The sequence below is a fragment of the Oryctolagus cuniculus genome, chromosome X, assembly GCF_051225735.1.
Source record: "Oryctolagus cuniculus isolate XC-2025 breed Fujian yellow rabbit chromosome X, ASM5122573v1, whole genome shotgun sequence".
In the NCBI taxonomy this organism is placed as follows: domain Eukaryota; kingdom Metazoa; phylum Chordata; class Mammalia; order Lagomorpha; family Leporidae; genus Oryctolagus; species Oryctolagus cuniculus.
Window position 1 is genome coordinate 42,894,520 of NC_142888.1, and position 20,536 is coordinate 42,915,055.

General features: G+C 37.3%; 1 protein-coding gene across 10 annotated transcripts in view; it reads right to left on the reverse strand.

Moving 5' to 3' along the window:
• LOC100358984 (vascular endothelial growth factor receptor kdr-like) overlaps nucleotides 1-20,536 on the reverse strand; it is a 299,906-nt gene that overhangs the window by 66,325 nt on the left and 213,045 nt on the right. For all 10 annotated transcript variants that reach the window (XM_051827734.3, XM_089323750.1, XM_089323749.1 and 7 more), the window contains 7 exons: nucleotides 20,190-20,382; nucleotides 12,001-12,098; nucleotides 10,698-10,820; nucleotides 10,482-10,593; nucleotides 9,763-9,862; nucleotides 8,505-8,610; nucleotides 5,551-5,657 (listed from right to left, as the gene is read on the reverse strand). In XM_051827734.3, coding sequence (XP_051683694.3) covers nucleotides 5,551-5,657; nucleotides 8,505-8,610; nucleotides 9,763-9,862; nucleotides 10,482-10,593; nucleotides 10,698-10,820; nucleotides 12,001-12,098; nucleotides 20,190-20,382 — 839 coding nt within the window. The remainder of the gene's footprint in view (nucleotides 1-5,550; nucleotides 5,658-8,504; nucleotides 8,611-9,762; nucleotides 9,863-10,481; nucleotides 10,594-10,697; nucleotides 10,821-12,000; nucleotides 12,099-20,189; nucleotides 20,383-20,536) is intronic.

Consider the following 20,536-nt stretch of genomic DNA (forward strand, 5'->3'; position numbering starts at 1 on the left):
AAAACAACTCTGTGGAAGGTGTCCATTCTTCTTGGAAGAGTTCTGTGTCAGGGCTTCTGAAGCAGAACACAAGCTATTGTCAGCCCTGATTTCCTCGCTCCTTAAGCTGAGCATGTAAGATATTGCATACATTCCCACTGCTTAATGGTGGCCCTAAGTTGATGTTTCAAGCCCATGCTGATATTTCTGTCTTGTGAACTCTTATAGCACTTAATCTGTACCGCTCTCCTGCTCCCTTGGCAAAATTTCCAAGATTTGCTTATGACTGCAGATGCATTTTATTTATATATCTCTAAAGTCTCTCTTATCTACATTAAGAGACCTGGTTTATACTCTGGGTCCTTTCCAGATAATAAATCATTTGCCTTTTAGTCCCAAAAAGACAGATGCCGTATGTTTTCTCTGATCTGTGATAACTAATAGAGTACCTAAAATGTAATGCATTGGAGTGAAATTGACATTGGAGATTCAATGATTGTTTATAGCCCTTGTCTCTACTGTTGAGGAGTAGTGTTTTTCTTTTCTTCATGCAATTTGTTTAACTATTTACTTAATATAGGATTAATCTTATGAGTATAAAAATTGAAAATTTGTAAAAAAAATTGAAATTGTAAATCTTAAGAGTGGGAATAAGAGAGGAAGGAGGAAAAGAGGTGGGAACATGGGCAGGAAAGAGAGTAGGTTGGGAAGTATCACTATGTTTTTTTTAACTTTTATTTAATAAATATAAATTTTCAAAGTACAGCTTTTGGATTACAGTGGATTTTTCCCTCCATAAACTCCCTTCCACCCGCAACCATCCCATGTACCATTCCCTCTCCCATCCGATTCACATCAAGATTCATTTTCAATTATCTTTATATACAGAAGATCAATTTAGTATATACTAAGTAAAGATTTCAACAGTTTGTGCCCACACAGAAACATAAAGTATAAAGTACTGAATCAAAAAGGGAGAGAACGTTCCATCAAGGGAAGCGGGAAACACAGCAGACTCATAGAATGGCCGATGTCCTAAATAGCACTCTGGCCTCAGAATCAGCCCTTAAGGCATTCGGATCTGGCTGAACAGCCCATGAGAGTATTATAGGAATGGAAAGCCTATAAATAAAGTTATACCGTTAATTCACATCATACAACACGTTAAGGGTGGAGATCCTACATGGGGAGCAAGTGCACAGTGGCTCCTGTTGTTGATTTAGCAATTGACACTCTTGTTTATGGCGTCAGTAATCACCCAAGGCTCTTGTCATGAGCTGCTGAGGCTATGGAAGCCTTTTGAGTTTGCCAACTCTGATCTTACTTAGACAAGGCCATAGTCAAAGTGGAAGTTCTCTCCTCCCTTCAGAGAAAGGTACCTCCTTCTTTGATGGCCTGTTCTTTCTACTGGGATCTCACTCGCAGAGATCTTTCATTTAGGTCATTTTTTTGCCACAATGTCTTGGCTTTCCATGACAGCGAAACTCTCCTGGGCTTTTTAGCCAGATCCAAATACCTTAAGGGCTGATTCTGAGGCCAGAGTGCTATTTAGGACATCTGCCATTCTATGAGTCTGCTGTGTATCCTGCTTCCCATGTTGGATTGTTCTCTCCTTTTTAATTATATCAGTTAGTATTAGTAGACACTAGTCTTGTTTATGTGATCCCTTTGACTCTTAATCCTATCATTATGATCAATTATGAACTGAAACTGATCACTTTGACTAGTGAGATGGCATTGGTACATGCCACCTTGATGGGATTGAATTGGAATCCCCTGGCACGTTTCTAGCTCTACTGTTCGTGCCAAGTCCAATTGAGCTTGTACTGAACTGTACATCTCCTCCCTTTCTTATTCCCACTCTTATATTTAACAGGGATCATTTGTCAGTTAAATTTAAACACATAAGAATAATTTTGTGTTAATTAAAATGTTCAACCAATATTATTAAGTAGAACAAAAAATACTAAAAGGGATAAAGTATTAACTTTTCCTCAACAGTCAGGACCAGGGCTGATCAATTCATTGTTTCTCATAGTGTTCATTTCACTTCAACAGATTTCCTTTTTGGTGCTCGGTTAGTTGTCACCGATTATGTTCTTTTTTTGTAAAGTGTTTATATGAACTATTTGTAATCTGTTCTCTTTTTTTTTTAAAGATTTTATTTCTTTTTTTATTTGAGAGGTAGAGTTACAGACAGTGAAAGGGAGAGACAGAGAGAAAGGACTTCCTTCCACTGGTTCATTCCTCAAATGACCACAATGGCAGAGCTGTGCTGATACGAAGCCAGGAGCCAGGACCTTCTTCCATGCGCGTGCAGGGGCCAAAGGAGTTGGGCCATCTTCCAATGCTTTCCCTGGCCATAGCAGAGAGCTAGATTGTAAGAGGAGCATCTGGGACTACAACAGGCACCCATATGGGATGTCTATGCCACAGAGGGTTAACATACTGTGCCGTGGCTCTGCCCCACACTATGTTCTTAAAACTGTTTATATGAAATCCATAGAATTTTCATATCTTAAATAAAATTTTTAAAAATAAAAAATTGGAAAAAAATAGAGAAAGCATGAAACAGCCATGGTATATCTGGATTGAGTTTAGCTCCCAGTTTTGGCCTGGGCCAGCCCCAGCCATTATGGGTATTTGAGGAGTGAACTAGCTGATGACACAGCTGTCTGTCTCTAAGACTTTCAATTAAATATTTTTAAAAATCTCTTCTGCAAAATTTCTATTCACTTCTTTTGCCCATATTTTAATTATATTATTTATTTTATAAAAATGTTGATTTATAACAGATTCTTATATAATTTAGTATTAACCCCTTAAAGTACCAATGGTTGCAAATATTTTTTTCTCAATCTGTAAGTTGCTTTTTCACTCTGTTGAATGTTTCCTTTGCTCTACAGAAGCTTTTTAATTTGAGTACTCACACTTAGTTTTGCTTTTTTCCCTATACTTTTGAAATTTTATTCAAAAAACTCATTTCCCATTCCATTGTTTTAAAACATTTTCTTTAGTTTTTTTCTAGTAGTTTAATAATTTTAGGTTTTACTTTAATTCTTTAATCCATTTTGGAATGATTTGTGTCTATTGTGAGACATAGGAGTCCAGGTTCATTCGCCTGCATGAGGATATTCAGTTTTCCCACCATGACTTATTGATGAGACCACTGCTTCCTTAATGTATACTCTTAGAATCTCTGACAAGATCAGCTGGCAAAAGATATATGTGTTTATTTCTACGTTTTCTACTACGTTCCATGAATTAATGTCTCTTTCTCTGCCAACATGACACTTTTCAATACCTTGCAATGTATTTTTTTTTTTTTTTGACAGGCAGAGTGGACAGTGAGAGAGAGACAGAGAGAGAGGTCTTCCTTTGCCATTGGTTCACCCTCCAATGGCCGCCGCGGCCAGCACGCTGCAGCCGGCGCACCGCGCTGATCAGATGGCAGGAGCCAGGTACTTATCCTGGTCTCCCATGGGGTGCAGGGCCCAAGGACTTGGGCCATCCTCCACTGCACTCCCTGGCCACAGCAGAGAGCTGGCCTGGAAGAGGGGCAACCAGGACAGAATCCGGCACCCCAACTGGGACTAGAACCCGGTGTGCCGGCGCCACAAGGCGGAGGATTAGCCTAGTGAGTTGCGGCGCCGGCCATCAATACCTTGCAATGTATTTTGAAGTCATGCATTATAATGCTTCCTGCTTTGCTCTGGTTTGCTCAAGGTTGCTTTGGGTACTCAGGTTGTTGTTTCTGAGTGTGTGTGCACATGTGCATGTTGGGGGGGAGTTTACATGTAATTTGCTTTGTCTAGTTATCTGAACATGTCCAGTATTTGCATAGGGAATGCTTTGGATCATGCCATCACTTGGGGCACAACACTGAATCCTCCAATCTATTGACAGAAAATGTCTTCCCATTTTTTGTGTTCTTTTTAATTTCTTTAATCAGTATTTCATAGGCTTTTTCATTTCTTATTTTTAATTTGTGATTAGTTTTAACAGATTCAATAGACTTTGTAGATACATTTCTAAGAACATAATGATATTCCCTTCCTCCCTCCATCCCCTACTCTTTTTCCCTTCCATCTCCTCCTTTCTTTTCCCTTTCCTTCATTCTTTTTTAGTATTTCAGAAAACATTTTAAATTTACACTACAGTATAAAGGCTTAATACTTCACCAAATAAAATTTTAACAAATAAAAAGCAAAAACACCCTAGTTCAGTAGGAATATTGAAAATGATCATAAATAATTGAAGGTAAAATGATCATCTTACTAATGTACAGTAAATTTTGAAGTAATAACAGATCATCAAAACTATAGTAGAGGCCGGCGCTGCAGCTCACTAGGCTAATCCTCTGCCTTGCGGCACTGGCACACCGGGGTTCTAGTCCCAGTCGGGGCGCCGGATTCTGTCCCGGTTGCCCCTCTTCCAGGCCAGCTCTCTACTGTGGCCAGGGAGTGCAGTGGAGGATGGCCCAAGTGCTTGGGCCCTGCACCCCATGGGGGACCAGGATAAGTACCTGGCTCCTGCCATCAGATCAGCACGGTGCGCCGGCTGCAGCGTGCTGGCCGCGGCGGCCATTGGAGGGTGAACCAACGGCAAAAAGGAAGACCTTTCTCTCTGTCTCTCTCTCTCACTGTCCACTCTGCCTGTCAAAAAAAAAAAAAACTATAGTAGAATAAGAGTTTGAAGAGCCACTATGCCCCAGTGATGCTACAGATTATTTATTTATTTAAAATTGTTTATCAATTTAAAGAGAACAGATCTTATGCACTCCATAGATATAGTTCAATGTTTCACAGCTTTCAATGCAGAAATCTTTAAACTCCTTGGTAAAATTTATCCCTAGGTATTCTTTATAGCCATAATGTATGAAATTATTTTCTAAGTTTATTTTTCAGATAATTCACTATTGATATATAGAAATCCTACCAATTTTATGTTGATTTTATATCTTCGAACTTCATTCAATTTGTGTGTTATTTATAATTGTTTTTTTGAGGAAGTTGTTGGGTTTTCTACACATAAGATAAAGTTTTCTGCAAACAGGGACAATTTGATTTTCTCTTTTGTAATTTAGAAATTTGTTTCTTTTTCTTCCCAGAGTAGTTAGTACTTCTAGTATTATAATTAAGAAACATGGTGAATGTTGACATTCTTGGAAATTTATATTTATTAAATAAAAGTTGAAAAAAAAAAGAAATCAGAATGCTCTTTTCAGATACGCCTTTCTTTTTGAGGTTTTCTTGCCTGCAAAAATTGTATTCCCTCTGTCAGAAAGTCCTGCAGTGCGGGGATTGGTCTAAACCAAGAATGTTACCAAGTCCCACTTACTGCAATGTAAGCCTGGTCTCCAAACTAACTTGTATCAAGTAATAAAGCTGGAATTGTAACTTCCATCTGGCTCCAACTGCTTATCTCTGTTGCTTCAAAACACAGACTAGGAAGAAAGGAGTATAACTTTTTTGAAAACTCTCTTTAAATAACTACCTATTATTGACAACTGTGCTTCTCAGAAATTTCCCTAACCATCATCTGAAAGAAGGAAGAGCTACGGGATGTCACCTGTCTTCCAAGGTGGTATCACTGCTCATGGTCTCTTGCACTGGATCCAGAGCCATAAAGGTGGGCATTCCATCAGTGCCACTGAGGGGGATGTAGTCTTTGCCATCCTGCATGAGAAAAGAGACATGTAAAACATTCACAGGTTGTAAAATATGCTAACAAATTTGTGAGTCCCCTCCCTGATTACATTTAGCTATGGGGCAGGTGCTGTGGTGCAGAAGGTTAAGTCACTGCCCATGTTTCCAGATGAGGATGTTGAGCTCCAAAAGAGGTGGGAAAGTAAACTGCTCAGAATCCCACAAGTACCAAGCTTAAAAGTTTTGAAATACTCTAACAACTTTGCCTTAGCTAAAAAGCTCTAAAAGCTACCTCCTGCCTCAAAGAGACTAATGTACACCTAGTGCTATAAAGCAACTTGTAAGTACTTGAATGGATAAATTAATTCAAATTCTTTGAGGTAGATGCCTGTTGTAAGAAGTCATAATAAAAAAAATTGATAATTCCTTTGAAACACTACTTAACTTACTTTTATTTGAGAACCAGTAGAAAATTTAAAGTCAGTCAATGGCAGAAGATCAAATCCTTTCCTCATAAAGTTTCAGCAACATAATTTGTTGAGAAGTAGCAACAGGATTGTGGTAGAGAGGAGCTAAAACACTGTACCTGATTCAATTTGAGTTACCTAAGACCTGAGTGTTGCCTTTTATTGGCTTTGGAATATAATTAAAAAGTAAACTTGAGGGTTGTGTATTTGGTTTAGTAGTTAAGATGACTAAGCATTTTATTCTGTTTAATAATACTGTATATGAGATTTTCTCCTTAATTTATTTTTAAGATTATTCATTTTTACTGTGGAAACAAAACCGATTTTTATGTTGTTTTATGTATTTACTTACTTAAAATGTTGGGTTAATATGAAATATCTGTATTATTTCAACAGAAACACACAGCATAAGTCAATTACACCAGGTTATTAGACCTTTTATTTCCCTTATTATAGACAATAGTTAGCCTGCTGTGAAGTGAAACACCAGAGCTCATTACTGTCACCCAACTGTATTTGGCACCTATTATCAGATCTCCTCCTATATTCGAGCCTATAGTAATCAGTATTTAAGATTCATACCAAATATAGACAAATAGATACACAGATAACACAGATATAATTTTTAACTTCCACATATGAGACAAAAACATGTGGTGTTATAACTTAGCTAAATTTATTTGTTAGTTCGACGAGTTCCTTATTGCTGAATTCTAAGTATCTTTAGGTAATATGTCACCCATGAACAAAAAATAATTTTACTTTTTACTTTCTAATTTGGATTTCTTTTATTTCTTTTTCTTGACTAAACGTTCTGTAAAACTTCCAATACCAGGGTTGTACATAAATGATGAATGAAGATATAATTTTTTTCTTTTTCTTCCTTTTCAACTTTTATTTAATAAATAAACTGTAGTGGCAGACAGCCTCATACCAAAATTGACTGTAGATAAGTGAAAAGTAGGAAACATGCCTAATAAATGCAGTGATTTGCTTACACTTTTTTCAAAGAAAATATTAAAGATGCCACCAGATTTCTTCTTGCTACTTCTAGTAAAATTAAGAGGATGAGACATATATTTGAAGAAAGAATTAATTATTAAATAAAATCTAAGACTCTTTTTTAAAAGATTTACTTATTTATTCAAAATGCAGAGTAATGAAGAGATACAGTTGGGGGCTTAAGAGCTTCCACCTGCTGGTTCACTCCCCAAATAGCCACAAATGGCCAGAGCTGGGCCAATCTGAAGCAAGGAACCAAGGGCTTCCTCCAGGCCTCCAATATGAGTGCAGAGGCCCAAACACTTGGACCATCTTCCACTGCTTTCCCAGGCACATTAACAGGGAGCTGGATCAGAACTAGAGCAGCTGGGATTTGAACGGGTACTTAAATGGACGCCAGCATCACAGGCAGCAGCTTTACATAGTAGACCACAATACGAACCCCAGTTGAAAACTCTATAATCTTCTCTGATAACAAAATGCGTTGAAATAATGATGTAATTTCTAAGCAAAGATGATATTCAGGACATCATCAAGAAGACATGGTTTGAAGACGAAGTTAAGGAAGACAACAAATACCAACACCAGAGCTTCTAGAAAGTTTAAAGACATTTCACTCAGTTTTCTTATCAAGAGATTAAATTATAGGATAGTATGTCCAATAAAAGACTTGTGAGTGTGCCTTTTGTAAAATGGAATGAATTTCACTGATACTCTCAGGAATCACACAAAGTTTTTGGGTGAATTTTATGAGTAGAATTACTACCAAGTCGGACTTAAAGAGACAGGGACAGTATAAAATGAAAAGAAGACTTAACGCTCCCCAATTTTTACTGGCAGGAAGCAGGCTGAAAAAAACTTCTCAGCTACAAACATGTTCTACCTTTTATCATAAAAGAGATGGAAAAAAAAATTAAGAATACTGAAAATGTTCACACTTTCTTTCACTTATGCAGAGTTTATCTCCTGCTAATTTCTCCAGACTTTTTGCACACCTTCTTCCTGGCACTAATATTCTACTGTAAGACTTGGCTTTCTTATTTGACTCCCTTACTAGATTTTTGTATTAATATAGATAAGGAGTTCATTTTTTTATCTTGATATCCCCATTGCCCAATGCAGTATCTGGAACAGATCAGATGCTCACATATTTTCATGAAGGATTGCCAATGTCCTTAATCACATGCAGCTTCTGCAGGTGTTATTTTCTTTGTACTGTCTTCTATTTTGCTTATCCCATCACATTATAATTCTTTATCTTACTCTCCTACTGAGTAGTTATTTTTAGTTTCCTGAGGACTTAACGTAGGTATGGTCCATCTTTGTAGTGCTCAGATCTCTGAAAACTATCTTTTAGGGACAATAGTAAAAAGACATTGAATGAGCAAATGAAGGAAGCAATGCATACCTGCTGAACATTTGCCTGTAGGAGATCTCCAAGACGCCCAACCAGGTCTGAGAAGTTGGGTCTTAGGGTGCACACACTGTGCCAGCAGTCAAGCATAGTCTGGTAGCTGCAGGTTGGGAAAAAAAAAACATGCTAGTCTCCATTCCCTATTCCCACTGCTTCTCTAACTTTTATTATGGATTACACCTGGGGTAATTTTCACAATTTCACATAGAATTCTTTGCTATGGCATTGAAGTAAGGTTTCTGAAAATCCTGTCTGGTCCCTATCTGTTCATTAACCCTATGTACCCATATTTTCCACTTATTTCAGCTCTAGATGTACGAATATATGTGTATAATCACCCATATTTAGTCTACTCTTAACTCCAGATATTTAGAAAACATTAACTTAAGGAGAGAAAAATACCATTTGGGTCTGTCACCTAACTCTGGACTAGTATAAGAGGGATGTGAATGATGAGACTTCTACATTTGTGTTGAGGCTCCTGGCTTTTAGTAATCTTGGATTTCTGACTCTCAGAATCATTAAGGTCACAGAGTTGTAATTTGGTCTTCAAATATCATGATACATCCTTGGGAAATAGTGTAAAACACCATAATTTTTAGATTTTTAGTGCCTACACTGGAATCCCAGCCTGTTCTTTTCCAATGATTTTGACAAATAAGCCACCAATTAAACAGTGAGTTCAGCTTCATGCTGAAATTGCTGTTCAATAAACTGACTGAAAGTCTTGTATTTATCTATATATCACTATGGGATTATGGATTTTCCTATCTACTTTTACCACCAATTGAAGTCACATGTATTTATTTAGCAAACCAGTGAGAGACCTCAAGGAATTGGCTCCAGTTTGGTATAAAGTGGGTGGCCACACTTTATGACAAAAGCTCAATGGAGACTGTTCTGGGAACTCTTATTTCTGGGTTGTAAGTTTTACTCATTAGCTTGAAACATATATGTACAAAAATCTAAGGATTTTAAAGGACCTAGCCAGTGCCATGGTTACATAGAATATATTTTATAACATGGATTTCATCAAAATATCACTATATACACCTTCACATGAAATTTTGCTCTCCAGTTTCATAAACCATCTTTATATTGTGACTATTACTATAAATTTACAAGGACAGAAAAAAAGCTCAGCTTTCAAAGAGATCCTTTCATGTGTTATAGATAATCCATGATATTTACTTTGACACTTTTATCTAAAATTAGTTTAATTTGGTGACTCTTAATCTGAAGGAGAACTAACATTTCAGGGGTGGAATATTCAGGAGATCTCATTCGTGTTCCCTCTTTAAGCCGACGGCAGAAGTCTTCATCTATTTGTACTCCTGGGTATGGCGAGGCACCTGGTATAGAAGAAAAGACACACATCTCATTCATGTCCATGGAATAAACAACCCATAAGAATGGTTCCATGCTCTTAATTATTAAGTTTATCTATAGTTCGGTGATTTTGCTGAGATGTTACCTATATTTCAATATAATATAATATGGGAAGAGCATCAAACTGTTGTTTGATGTGTCTGAAGGCTCTTATCATATCACCTTTTTAACTTATTACATGATTCTGTTCTAAGGTCTTAAGAACAACCTGTCACTGATTAGACAAATATGGGCTGTGAGTGAATTTTAAGTTGAGAAATGAAAAACAATTTAAAAATCTTTTATAGGTGATAATTAAGTAAAAGTACATCTCTCAAGTCTGAATCCTAGTTTAAAAGAGATAAAGAGATTACAAAAGTATGCACACCTATGACAACACACAGATAAGTGAGATTCTCAACATCATCACTTTCATCTGATTGTTCACATTCAGTAAATTTGGAAAATCTAGAAGACATTTTCTAAGTCGTTGATATTAAAGATGGTCTCAATATTGCTGCAATTTCTGTTTTTTAAGAGTTCTGTCATAATAGCAGCTGTAATTAAAAGTGGAGATGGGTGGCCAGAAACAGACACACTTACCCAGAGAGAATATTTCCCAAAGCAAGACTCCAAAGGACCACACATCACTCTGGGTGGTATAAACTTTGTCAAAAATGGCTTCTGGTGCCATCCACTTAAGTGGGAGTCTTGCCTAGAAAACCAAGATAGGATAGAACCATGAGAATAGAGACCATAACCTCAACAGAACCAAAGATCTTGAGCTTGGTGCTTTGTGTCAAGGAACCTTGAACTTACATCTCCTTTCCAGACATAGTCAGGGTCTTTGTAGATGTCTCTAGCCAAACCGAAATCACAGATCTTCACAACATTGTTATCAGCTAGAAGGATGTTCCGAGCAGCCAAGTCTCGATGAATGCACTAAAGCAAAGGGAGAAAGTTGGCTCTGCAATTGTTCAAGTTAACAGATTCTCTGCTGTGAGAGAGACTTAACAATGAGTGTGGAGGTGAAAAGCAATGAGAGCAAACAAGGAAAGCGTTTTAGAGTTGCCTAGTCTCTGATAAAAGTTTTAACCTAATATTTATGAAGATACAGATGAATTGCTCCATTTTGAAATTTGCCTAGGTAGACAGAATCACTGGGGTTATAGCTGTCATTTAGCTGCAAGTAGCATGTTTTTCCCCTTGCACACTAAGTAACTATATTACCCTAGATCTAACCCCTCTCTTGTATTCCACTGCTAGTGTCCTGAGGTACAAAGATTATTTTCTCTCATCTGGGCAAATGCAATGGTTTCTTAACCACTCTCCCTGCTTCTACTCCAGGCCCATGGATTAGTCTATGTTCTACTCTGGCTATCAAAATTCAATTCCTAAAGCATCAATTTTAAGCAGGTGAAATTCCTAATTAAAAATTTTATTTTGTGAAAATTAGAAATCAGTTTCTTGGCTTGTCATTCAAAGCCTTCCACAATTGGTGTCAAGTTCTTTCTTTAACTATATCTATTCTCACTCATCATCATGCATTTATATTCTAAATTTTTCATGTCTTCATAATACTATTTAACTATAACTTCTTCTGAGAAATCTTCACAGATTTTCCATTTCTCCTTTTCTATAAGTCATAAAGCAATTATTTCATACTTCTACCATAGGATCTAGCATATTTTGTTATATGTAGTATTTATCTTCCTCCCTGGATTCTGAGGAAAGAGTACTTTTATCTTTCATACATGTAACTCCAGGTATTAGCAAAATGTACATTATACAGAAATTTCTGTTAAATTAATTTTATCCCAATATACAATAGCATACACAAGACACTGATTAAATCTATATATTTCAGCCATCTACTGTATTTGAGCTTGATAAGCAAGTCTATAACAACTGCAAGTAGGCAGATGAATAGCTATCTCTAAGTTTAGTGTGTGTAAATTTTTCAAAGAGCAAATATAAAGAGGGAGAGTAATAAGTATGAGAGTGGATTATAGGAAAAAAATTATCTACCATTATCTACCATGGAGAATGGTGTCATGGAAATTCACTTTCTGTGCCCCCTCCCCCAGGTAATAAGGATGAAACAAAATGAGTAGATGCTCACTTTTCTGGAAGCAAGGAACTCCATGCCCTTTGCTACTTGGAAGCTATAGCAGATCAGGTCCTCCAAGGTGAGGGGGTGCTTGTAGAGATCATCCAAGTCTAGAGAAGAGTAGAAACAGCTATGGAAGGCCAGTAGTTGAAAAAAATACCCCACAAGTCTAAAGAGGTAGTGGTAAAGAGATCTGAAGAGAAATGGTTTCTCTTCAGATTGCGGCAAAGGTTTTTGACAACAGAACTCGATGTGCTTTACTGAACTAAGACACTATGTTTTTAAGTGATGAGTATATATCGTTGTGAATCAAAATAATCTACAAGGTTGTCTCTAGGGATTCCACAGCTCATATCTTAACTGTTATTTGTTCATCATGTATTTTCTTCCAGAAAAGAATACATGGTTTGTCCAGATTTCCTTGCCTCTTCTGCGTGTAGGAGGGAATACAGAAGATGATTTTTGGATGTCAAAGTTTGAAATTTTGTCCATTATTCATGGTGACTACAAGTCTGAATTACACCCAAAATGTCTGGTCATCATGTATTTGCTCTACTCATTACTAGATTGCTTTCCCTTTAATTTCTTTCCATCAATGTAAGGTCCACAGAAATTCCTTCTGCATTTTACAACTTTATGCCATAATGACAGTAGGATTAGGTCTTTTAAAAATTCTTTTTTATACACTTTTATTTTTTATTTATTTTTATTTTAAAGTTTTTATTTAATGAATCCAATTTTCATAGGTACAATTTTAGGAATATAGTGGTTTTCCTCCTGATACCCACACTCCCACTCCCACTTCCGGCCCACCACCTATTTCCTCTCCCATCCCATTCTTCATTAAGATTCATTTTAATTAACTTTATATAGAGAGGACCAACTCTATACTAAGTAAAGATTTCAACAGTTTGTACACATACACACATAACATAAAAAATACTGTTTGAGAACAAGTTTTGCAGTTAATTCTCATAATACAACTCATAAGGACAGAAGTCCTATTGAGAAGTAAGCACACAGTGACTTCTGTTGTTAATTTACCAATTAATGCTTTTATTTATGATGTCAGTGATAACATGAGGCTCTTAACATGAGCTGCAAATGCTATGGAAGCATTTTATGACTACGAAGTCCATCAGAATTTAGACAAGAGCATAAGCAAAGTGAAGTTCTTTCCTCCCTTCAGAGAAAAGTACATCCTTCTTTGATGGGCACTTCTTTCAACTGGGGTCTCATTCACAGAGATCCTTCATGTAGGATATTTTTTGCCACACTGTCTTGGCTTTCCATGCCTGAATTGCTCTTGTGGGCTTTTCAACCACATCCAAATACTTTAGGGCCTGATTCTGAGGTCACAGTATTACTTAAAGTGATTGCCATTCTATGAGTCTACTGTGTGGACTGCTTCCCATGCTGGACATTCTGTCCTTTTTAATTCTATTATTATTAACAGGCACTTGATACTATTTATATGGTCTCTTTAACACATAATCCTATCTATATGTTCACTTTTACACTTAATATGATCACTTCAACAATTAAGATGGCATTTTACAGTTTTACAGATAAAAACTTCCTCACCCCTATCTTATTCCCACATCTTTTTTACTGATATTAATTTTCATTTAACTTACATACATATATTTAATACATACATATATATAATTAACTCTGTTTAGTAAAGAGTTCAACATTTAGTATGAAGAAGAGAAAATAAAAAATGGAAAATAAAAAATACAAAAATTAAAATAAAAATAAAAAACAGTTCCTTGACAGTCAAGGTGAGGGTTTGGGCTGGTACTGTGGCACACTAGGTTAATCCTCAGCTGGTTCTAGTCCCAGCTGCCCTTCTTCCAATCCAGCTCTCTGCTATGCCCTGGGAAAGCAATAGAGGATGGCCCAAGTACTTGGGGTCCTGCACCCACGTGGGAGACTGGGAAGAGGCACCAGGTTCCTGGCTTCCATCAGCACAGCTCCGGCCATTGTGGCCATCTGCAGAGTGAACCAACGGAAGGAAGATATTTCTATCTGTCTCTCCCTCTCACTGTTTGCAACAACAGCTCTCAAAAAATAAATACAATATTTTTTCAACTTTTATTTAATAAATATAAATTCCGAAAGTAGAACTTTTCAATTATAGCAGCTTTTCTCCCCAAAACCTCACTCCCACCCGCAACCATCCCAACTCCCATTACATCTCCCATCCCATTCTTCATCAAGATTCATTTTTACTTATTTTTATATACAGAAGATCAACTTAGTATATACTAAGTAAAGATTTCAACAGACTGCATCCACACAGACACACAAAGTATAGAGTAATGTTTGAGTAGCAGTTTTAATGTTAATTCACATAGTACAACACATTAAGGACAGAGATCCTACATGGGGAGAGGGTGCATAGTGAACCCCACTGCTAATTTAAAAATTAACATTCTTGTTTATGACGTCAGTAATCACCCAAAGCTCATGTCATGAGCTGCCAAGGCTATGGAAGCCATTGAGTGTGCTAACTCTGATCTTACTTAGACAAGGCCATAGTCAAAGTGCAAGTTCTCTCCTCCCTTCAGAGAAAGGAACCTCCTTCTTTCCTGAGATCTTACTCACAGAGATCTTTCTTTTTTTGCCACAGTGTCTTGGCTTTCCATGCCTGCGAAACACTCATGGGCTTTTTAGCCAGACCTGAATGCATTAAGGGCTGATTATGAGGCCAGAGTGCTGTTTAGGGCATTTGCCATCTATGAGTCTGCTGTGTATCCTGCTTCCCATGTAGGATCGTCCTCTCCTTTTTGATTATATCAATTATTATTTGCAGACACTGGTCTTATTTATGTAATCCCTTTGACACTTAATCCTATCTTTTTGATAAATTATGAAAATAAGCTGATCACTTAAACAATTAAGATGGCATTTGGTACATGCCATCCTATTGGGCTTAAATTGGAATCCCCTGGAATGTATGTATGCTAGCAAACAGGGAAATCTTTCAGAAATGGATAGATTCCTGGACACATGCAACCTACCTAAATTGAACCATGAAGACACAGAAAACCTAAACAGATCCATAACTGAGTCAGAGATTGAATCAGTAATAAAGGCCCTCCCAACAAAGAAAATCCCAGGACCAAATGGATTCACTGCTGAATTCTACCAGACATTTAAAGAAGAAGTAACTCCAATTCTTCTCAAACTATTTAGAAAAATCAAAAAAGAGGGAATCCTCTCACCACTGCTATTCAATATAGTTCTCGAAGTTTTAGCCAGAGCTATTAGGCAAGAAAATGAAATTAAAGGGATACAAATCGGGAAGGAAGAACTCAAACGATCCCTCTTTGCAGATGATATGATTCTTTACTTCGGGGATCCAAAGAACTCTACTAAGAGACTATTGGAACTCATAGAAGAGTTTGCCATAGTGGAAGGATATAAAATCAATGCACAAAAATCAACAGCCTTTGTATACACAAACAATGCCATGGCTGAGAAAGAACTTCTAAGATCAATCCCATTCACAATAGCTACAAAAACAATCAAATACCTTGGACTAAACTTAACCAACGACGTTAAAGATCTCTATGATGAAAATTACAAAACCTTAAAGAAACAAATAGAAGAGGATACCAAAAAAATGGAAAAATCTCCCATGCTCATGGATTGGAAGAATCAAGATCATCATAATGTCCATTCTCCCAAAAGCAATTTACAGATTCAATGCAATACCAATCAAAATACCGAAGCCATTCTACTCAGATCTAGAAAAAATGATGCTGAAATTCATATGGAGAAACAGGAGACCTCGAATAGCTAAAGCAATCTAGTTCAACAAAAACAAAGCCGGAGGCATCACAATACCAGATTTCAGGACATACTACAGGGCAGTTGTTATCAAAACAGCATGGTACTGGTATAGAAACAGATGGATAGACCAATGGAACAGAATTGAAACACCAGAAATCAATCCAAACATCTACAGCCAACTTATTTTTGATCAAGGATCCAAAACCAATCCCTGGAGAAAGGACAGTCTATTCAATAAATGGTGCTGGGAAAACTGGAATCATGAAGCAAGACCCCTACCTTTCACCTTACACAAAAATTCACTCAACGTGGATTAAAGGCTTAAATATATGACCCGACACCATCAAATTACTAGAGAACACTGGAAAAACCATGCAAGATATAGGTACCGGCAAAGACTTCTTGGAAAATACCCCAGAAGCACAGGCAGTCAAAGCCAAAATTAACATTTGGGATTGCATCAAATTGAGAAGTTTCTGTACTTCAAAAGAAACAGTCAGGAAAGTGAAGAGGCAACCAACAGAACGGGAAAAAAAATACTCACAAACTATACAACAGATAAAGGGTTGATAACGAGAATCTACAAAGAGATCAAGAAACTCCACAACATCAAAACAAACAACCCACTTAAGAGATGGGCCAAGGACCTCAATAGACATTTTTCAGAAGAGGAAATTCAAATGGTCAACAGGCACATGAAAAAATGTTCAAGATCACTAGCAATCAGGGAAACACAAATCAAAACCACAATGAGGTTTCACCTCACCCCCGTTAGAATGGCTCACATTCAGAAATCTACCAACAATAGATGCTGTAGAGGATGTGGGGAAAAAGGGACACTAACCCACTGTTGGTGGGAATGCAAACTGGTTAAGCCACTATGGAAGTCAGTCTGGAGATGCCTCAGAAACCTGAATATAACCCTACCATTCACCCCAGCCATCCCACTCCTTGGAATTTACCCAAAGGAAATTAAATTGGCAAATAAACAAGCGGTCTGCACCCTAATGTTTATTGCAGCTCAATTCACAATAGCTAAGACCTGGAACCAACCCAAATGCCCATCACCAGTAGACTGGATAAAGAAATTATGGGACATGTACTCTATAGAATACTATACAGCAGTCAAAAGCAATGAAACCCAGTCATTTGTAACAAGATGGAGGAATTTGGAAAACATCATGCTGAGTGAATTAAGCCAGTCCCAAAGGGACAAATATCATATGTTCTGCCTGATCTGCGACAACTAACTGAGCACCAAAGGGGAAGCTTGTAGGATCTCTGTCCTTAATGTGCTGTACATTGTGATTTAATGCTATAACTAGTACTCAAACAATATTTTTCACTTTGTGTTTCTATGTGGGTGCAAACTGATGTAGTCTTTACTTAATATATGCTAAACTGATCTTCTGTATATAAAGAGAATTGAAAATGAATCTTGATGTAAATGGAAGGGGAGAGGGAGAGGGAAGGGGGAATTTTGCAGGTGGGAGCGAAGTTATGATAGGGGGAAGCCATTGTAATCCATCAGCTGTACTTTGGAAATTTATATTCATTAAATAAATGTTAAAAAAAAGAAATTATGTAATATGTACTCCATAGAATACCATACAGCAGTAAAAATAAAGATGAAATACGGTCATTTGAAACAAAATGGAGGAATGGAAAACATCATGCTGATTGAAATAAGCCAGTCCCAAAGAGATAAATATCATATGTTCTCCCTGATTGGCGACAACTAACTGATCACTTAAAAGGAAAACTGTTGAAGTGAAATGGACACTATGAGAAACAATGACTTGATCAGCCCTTGTCTTGACTGTCGAGGAACAACTTACTATTTTATTCCTTTTAGTATTTTTTGTTCTACTTAAAAATTGTAATACAATATATTCCATAACTGTAAAATTATGGAAACTGAAGCATAGAGTTATGACCAGCTCAGAGTCACACAGCAGATCCAGTAACAATAAACAGATCTACTTAGACCAGTACCATGTCTCTCATCCCTTTAATCCAGAAAAAAAAAAACCATGAAGGTATATTTGTGGCAGAATGGGTAACAAGATGAACAATGAAGAAACAGGAGGATGGCCAACTGTGGAAGAACATGAACACAAGTCAATGTCTTAGCAGGCAGAAACCTCAGAGAGAACAGAACATGTGCCATTCAAGGTCAGTGCCTGTATCTGTCAGTTCAGACTTGGAAGTATAGGAAAGAATGGATAGAGGTAGAAGGTCTGGTTTTAACTTTTATTTCTCTTCTTAATTAGCTGAATTGAATAATCAAATATTCAGGCCAATGTTGAATTGGTACATACTGCTACAATTATGTTAACCATTTATGTTTAAAATAGTTATATATTGCTTAGGAAAATAGTTATTATCCTACACTCCCCAAGTGCCCCCACCATTCCATTTACTCTATCATACAAACGTGATCCAGCAACTGAAAGGTTTGCCTCAGCCAAGGAATATATCAGGCATCTATTTAAACTGGTTAATATCAGTGCCAGTATTTTAAAAATACCTTAGTATCTGTTAAATATGTATTAAGTATTTTCCATATAAACACATTATTTTAGCAAAATATTTATTTATTTCAAAGGCAGAATTTTTTTTCTTTTTTTAATTTTTATTTAGCAAACATAAATTTCCAAAGTACAGCTTATGGATTACAATGGCTTTTACCCCCCATAACTTCCCTCCCACCCGCAACCCTCCCATCTCCAACTCCCTCTCCCCTTCCATTCATATCAAGATACATTTTCAATTCTCTTTATATACAGAAGATCCATTTAGTATAAATTAAGTAAAGATTTCATCAGTTTGCACCCACACAGAAACACAAAGTGTAAAATAGTGTTTCAATACTAGTTATAGCATTACTTCACATTGGACAACACATTAAAGACAGAGATCCTACATGAGGAGTAAGTGCACAGTGACTCCTGTTGTTGACTTAACAAATTGACACTCTTGTTTATGGCATCAGTAATCACCCTAGGCTCTTGTCATGAGCTGCTGAGGCTATGGAAGCCTTTTGAGTTCACCGACTCTGATCATATTTGGACAAGGCTATGGTCAAAGTGGAAGTTCTCTCCTCCCTTCAGAGAAAGGTACCTCCTTCTTTGATGGCCCCATTCTTTCCACTGGGATCTCACTCGCGGAGATCTTTCATTGAGGCCTTTTTTTTCCAGAGTGTCTTGGCTTTCCATGCCTATAATACTCTCATGGGCTCTTCAGCCAGATCCGAATGCCTTAAGGGCTGATTCTGAGGCCAGAGTGCTGTTTAGGACATCTTCCATTCTATGAGTCTGCTATGTATCTCGCTTCCCATGTTGGATCATTCTCTCCCTTTTTTATTCTATCGGTTAGTATTAGCAGACACTAGTCTTGTTTATGTGATCCCTTTGACTCTTAGACCTATCATTATGATCAATTGTGAACAGAAATTGATCACTTAGACTAGTCAAATGGCATTGGTACATGCCATCTTGATGGGACTAAATTGGAATCCCCTGGCATTTTTCTGACTCTACCATTTGGGGCAAGTCAGCTTGAGAATGCCCCAAATTGTACATCTTCTCTCTCTCTTATTCCAATTTTTATATCTAACAGCGATCACTTTTCACACAAACACACACACACACACACACACACACTGAGAGAGAGAGAGTAAGAGAGAGTGAGAGAGAATCTTCCACCCATTGGTTCATTCCCCAAATAACTGCAACAACCATGACTTGGTCAGGTTGAAGCCAGGAACATGCAACTCCATCCAGGTCTCTCACATGGGTGACAGGCACCCAAGTACATGGGACATCTTCCGCTGCTTTCCAAGGCTTATTAGCAGGTAGCTGAACCTAAACTTGAGCAGCTGGCACTCAATGTGGGTTGCTGGTGTCACAAGTAGCAGTTCGACTCACTACTCCACAGTGTCTTCCTGAATACTATTAATGTATTGGTTCCCATTTGTTAAGATTTTAAATATATGCAAAATAATTTGAATACAATACAATGTATGTTAATTGTTTATATTATCCCCATTCTTAGTCTTAATTTTCTCCATTATAAAAATGCTGATGAACATCCCTAATCATCTCATGATAAGTCAGAGGAAGGAATTCATGGAAGGGTACTTTGGAAATTGTAAAGCTCTAGACCAGTGTGGAATATCATCCATATAAACTACCTTTGATTACTAATGTAAGTGTAAACTGAGCATGGAGCCAAGTCCTAAATGTTGGGTAGCAATAGCTATGGGGAAAGATACATGATATCCTGGAAGGCCTCGCTCAACCCAGGCACAGACTTGCTAGTACTGGCCTCATTATCCCAACCCAATCACTTAGTAGCTTTGACTTTTGGCCATGCAAACAGGGCCTACTTATACATACCTACTCTTCCTAGAAGGCGGCGGTTGCTTTCTTCCTCCTCATCGGAATCACTGTAGCTCTTGTCTTCAATGAAGCCAGAGCTGGTGGAACTTTCCGTGCTAGCCACACTCTGCAGACGGTGCTTAGACAGCTGGGAGAGTTCACTGTCAGAATCATGAATGGTCTTCATCTTCTTTTCTATATTGAGCTGAGTCTGAGAGTACAAATATATCCTCAGATTTGGAGGAACCCTTAAGATTTTCCATCCTATCCAACTCCATATTTTCATTTTGGAATTTGAGGCCCAGGGAGATGTATGTGTCACATATTTTGTGAGAAATCTGAGTGATAGCTACCAATCTAGAACT